Here is a 5,085-nt window from a genome sequence, read left to right on the forward strand (position 1 = left end):
TGGACATGATCTTTTCCTATTGTGCTTGACCTTCTATAACCTCTATGAGCCCGACACTCTAGGTCCGACCATATGAACCTAGGGCTCTGATACCATTCTGTAACGACCCGAAAATCGGACCGCTACCGGCGCTAGGATCCGGGTCGACATAAGGCCGCCGGGACCCGTAGCAAGCCTAACATAAAACCTGTAAACCTGTATAATCCCATACATGATCAACAACATGCATAAAAATTAAAACTTTTCTTTCCATTGAACATCAACCAAACTCAACCTGTGCATAACATTAACATAACTTTGATCCCTCTGTGGGATCTCATCTATACCCTCAATGGGTAACATATATCTGTTGAGTTGGTTTACTTAAACAACAACAAAATCTCTAAGATCATGTATAAAAGGGATACAACAATCTATGGTCAAGCACATACTAACATCCATAAAACTCATTACATAACTATACTGTACTTTTACATTACAATTTTGATCATGTCCATTTCTATCTATTACATAAGCATGACTTCTTCATTCTATCCGAACTCCCGCACTATATCCTGTACCTGAAAGCCTGGGGGAAAAGGGAGAGGGGTGAGCTAAAAGCCCAGTGAGTAGAGCTAGTAAAACACATTAACACTATGCTCAAATGGAATGCATCATAACACAAACAATTCACATAAGGGTTGGGTGAACTTGTCACCAAATAGTCCAAGTTAACTCTGTGCCAGGCCGTAGCATGGGGTCCTGGTCTTCCTGTCATACATACATTACTTACCATTTTCCAGGGCCTCCTCTGGGCTCCTGGTCTTCGAGTCCCATAACCGTGCCTTACTCTGTGCCAGGCCTGTAGACTGGGGCCTGGTCTTTCTTACTCTGTGCCAGGCCGTAGCATGGGGTCCTGGTCTTCCTGTCTTGGACTAATTGGGTCATCCAACATTCACCCACATCAACAACAATTTATGCAATGCGGCATATTCGTGAAAACTAATGCAATCATCCTACTGCATAATCATGATGCATGAAACATGGTAAAGCATTTTATTTAAAAGATTCAGTTTAGTTCCACTCACCTCTGGCTGACTCTGACAATACCGAAGCAGCTGAACTCACTGCTGGGGTCCTCGGTTCCTCGGGTCCGAACCTACACAGGTGGACTCAAATGAGGGACCAAACATATATAAACATGACTCTAATATATCCCCCAAAAACCCCCTAAAACATCATGAAAACATCACAGAAAATATGCATGAAATGGCTGAACAGGGCACTTTCGGCGGCACCTTCGGCGGCCGAAAGTCCTGGACAGAGACGAAACTCAGGTAGGTTCGGCGGCACCTTCGGCGGCCGAAAGTGCCAGACAGAGACGAAAGTCTCTTTTCGGGGGCAACTTCGGCAGCCGAAAGGCTTGCCTCCCCAGCCATGTTCGGCGGCCGAAAGCACCTTCGGCTGCCGAACCTGGTTTCTGCCAAAGGGCAGAAACTTGGCTCCCTTTGCACATTTCGCCTCCAAACCTTCCAAACATGCATATTTTTCAACCAAAGCATGCATACAAGTTCCTAGGGGCCTCAAACATGCATATACCCCATCTACAACACTTCAAACATACTCAAACAACACACATTGTTCAAAACATCAATATATATCCATAACTCAACATATACCCTAGCATGCATTTCTACCCTTAGATCTTGTATAAAACTCATTTAGAACACATAAGGAGCTTAAGATCGGCTCTTACCTCTTGAAGATCGAGAGGAAGACGACCTAAACTTGGAGATCCACGGAAATGAGCTCCTGAGTTCCCAAAGCTCCAAAACTTGTTTCAAAAGCTTAAATCTTCCAAACCAAGTGAAAACAAGTGAAAATCTCGAAAGATTTAGAGGAAGAACATCAGAAATGGGTGAGAGACGGCGGAGAGCTCACCTTGGCCGAAATGGGGAGAAAAAGCTCGCCCATTTTCGGCTAAGGGACCCTTTTATAGTGGCTGGCCAGACCACGTTCGGGGGCCGAATGTGCCTCCGCATGCATGCCATGTTCGGCGGCCGAACTTCACTTTCGGCGGCCGAACCTGAACTTCCCTCACTCATGCTTTCGGGGGCCTAACGTGCCTCCAAAACGCATGCATGTTCGGCGGCCGAACTTGACTTTCGGCGGCCGAACCTGGGTTTTCCTCCAAGGACTTTTCATGTAAAAACTCATTTAATTTCATACTTAAAATCATAAAATACCTTAAAACATTTTTATAAAACATGATTCTACCCTTCTAGAGGTCTCCGACATCCGAGATTCCACCGGACGGTAGGAATCCCGATACCGGAGTCTAGCCGGGTATTACAAAAATATTTTCGTTCCTCTTTGTTTTTGCAATTAAGACAATGAAGGAATACTTTGTGGAGATGGCAGATCATCTTATAGGGCCAAGCAGTTCTAGAAAGAGGAATTCAATGGTACTTGGAAGATGGACATATTATCCCTTACAAAGAACATGATGGACAATGAAATCATTCCCTAGTATGCCTTCAAAGAAACATGGCCATGATCTCTTAAATTCTATGGGTAAGTCAACTCATTGATGATGATTTTCACTCGTGAAAACTGAATATCTTGCGACCAACTTCACTGAGGAAGAAGTACGAAATATTCTAAGAAGCCATTATTCAGCCTTGAAATATTTTGAAGAATTCAAGCTTGCACAATGTCTCAAATCAATCTTCATAGTAGACAACAACCCAGTCTCCATCCTCTTAAGAACCTCTTGGTAATAATTGCATGAAACTTAATTTTGATGGAGTTGTTTTTTAAAGATTTCTCAAAGTGCAGGTGCTATGATTGGCCGAAACAGTAGAGGAGAATCTTATGTCTAGGGTTGCAAGATTTTCTAGAATATTGTTGATCCTTTAATTGTTGAATCTCTTACTTGTAGAGAGGCAATACAATCCCTCAAGTTTGATTAAATCTCCCGTTTAGTTTTCTAATTTAAATTTTATATTTTGTTTAATTTATTCTAATACTATAATAAATTTGATCACAAATATTTTATTAATTATAAATACTCACTTATAATTGCACAAGTTGATCCTAAATAATATATTTATTTACAAATAAATCTTTATAATTTTATAAATTATGCTTCAATATTTTATTTATTTATAAATAAGTAGTTATATTTTATAAATTAAAAGTTTTGTACACTCATTTTGAATACAACAACTGTGTAAATGCGATTTCCATAGCATATTTTTCTTACTGATTGAAAATAGAACAAATAGCGAACAGAGGATTAAGGAGAAATAATAATTTACAGTTTTTTTCAAATAACAAAACCAATAAAAGAATAAAAGAATAATATATGTTCAAGTAGAAATGAGGAAATCTCAGTGTTGTAGGCCTAAGATAAGTTGCATTCAGGAGGGAAGCCTTGGGGAAATCTGTTGGCATCTGTGCAATAGTTGTATATCATGTAGTTTTTCCTCACCCATTGCAGCCTCTCTTGACTTGTTGAATCAAGCTCTTCTGACAGCCATGAATTTGTCATGGAGTTTGAAGTCCCACAGGAAGATACCCCATTAGACCAAGCACATGCATTTGCATTGAAGTTTCTATAGGAAGCAGTGAATGGAGCTTTACTCCAATCTGTCTTCACTAGACCACCTCTTGTTGCCCAATCATCAGCATTCCATAGACTAGAGTAAATTCTCATTGGCTGATTCTTTGGATATGGAACACCCATTGATTCCAAGTTCTTGAACTCTCTAATTGGGGTGCCATCTACAGAGAAGATGATCCTCTGGGGATTCCATAGAATGGTATACGTGTGGAAATCAGCAGTTGGGTCAAACCACAGATAGAATTGCTGCTCTCTGTTACCTTTGCCTTGGCTAAACACATTAGTGTGGAGGATGTAAGGATCCCCGCTCAAATTTCCCAAGAACTCAAAATCAATCTCATCCCAAGTGGACCCATTTGATTTTAACTGCAGATTCAATTTCAAAATCCACAATGTTATGACTATAATCACATAATTGAAATAATTAGCAGAAACAGTAGCAAAAGAAATGAAAAACATACATAATAGGCGGTGACAGTGCCAGCAGAGTTGCCAGGGACAAGCTTGAGCTGCATATCAATCTTTGCAAAGAGATATTCATTCCTGGACTGAAATCCAGAGCCAGAAGCTTGATCAAGGGAGAGAGTGAGAAGTTGTCCATTGTTGAGAATCTTAGCTCGGCCGTCTCCCCATGTAATATCAAAATCATTATAAAAGTTGCTGGCAGAAGAAACCATCAAAGAGGAGACAAGAACAGAGATAAATAGCGAAAGCACCATGTTTAAAGAAGCCATTTTGGTATTGAATTCGATTGTAGCTGTGCAAGAGGAGAGAAGGGTGTGTAGAGAAAGATGGGCTGGGCAGTAATACATAGCCAGGAAGAGACGAGTGAGAAGAAAACGCATGGTAAGGTCTCATGAGCTTAGCTGTGCACAGGTGTGTGCGCGTTTGGTGTGGGGGAAAGTGTTGTTCTTTTAGCTGTCCAACAGTATCGAATATGATAATTTGCGCGTTTCAGCTTTTGGTTAGAATTCAAAATGCTTTCCTAGCATCCCGCAAAAAGACGCTGTGGGAATTTTATATATTTGTATTTTCTTTTATAATTTTTATATATTTTATATTTTTATTAAATTTTTAATTATATTTATTTTAAAATTTTATTTAATATTAAAAAAAATTTTAATAATTGATGGCAGATTATTTTAAAAATCAAATAAATTATAATAATTAATGTGTACATTAACTATATCTAAAGAAAATGAATAATAGTTTGAGATAGTTAAAAAGAATAGATAAAAATTATATAAAAAAAGAGTTTATATATTTTTTTATTAATTTTTAATTTTATTATAAAATTATTGTAATATATTAATTTTAAAAAAATTACTATTTAATTTATATATTATTTGAAAACTTATCAATTGATCTCTTTATTTTAAAAAATATATTAAAATATTTTTAATATTTTAAATTCTATTAATTGAAGAGTAATTTTAGACGCTAAATATTATAAAAAAAATTCTAATTAATTAATAAAATTT

At 37.8% G+C, this 5,085-nt stretch overlaps 1 protein-coding gene across 1 annotated transcript; it reads right to left on the reverse strand.

Moving 5' to 3' along the window:
- Nucleotides 1-3,208: 3,208 nt before the first annotated feature.
- Nucleotides 3,209-4,394, reverse strand: LOC122721684 (probable xyloglucan endotransglucosylase/hydrolase protein 23). Its single transcript, XM_043950073.1, has 2 exons — nt 4,066-4,394; nt 3,209-3,970 (listed from the first exon to the last, which is right to left on the reverse strand). The coding sequence occupies exons 1-2, from the start codon at nt 4,336-4,338 to the stop codon at nt 3,386-3,388; spliced, it is 858 nt and encodes a 285-aa protein (XP_043806008.1). The 5' UTR covers nt 4,339-4,394; the 3' UTR covers nt 3,209-3,385.
- Between the last annotated feature and the right edge of the window lie 691 nt (nt 4,395-5,085).

This window comes from Manihot esculenta, chromosome 14 (genome assembly GCF_001659605.2).
Source record: "Manihot esculenta cultivar AM560-2 chromosome 14, M.esculenta_v8, whole genome shotgun sequence".
NCBI classification, from domain to species: domain Eukaryota; kingdom Viridiplantae; phylum Streptophyta; class Magnoliopsida; order Malpighiales; family Euphorbiaceae; genus Manihot; species Manihot esculenta.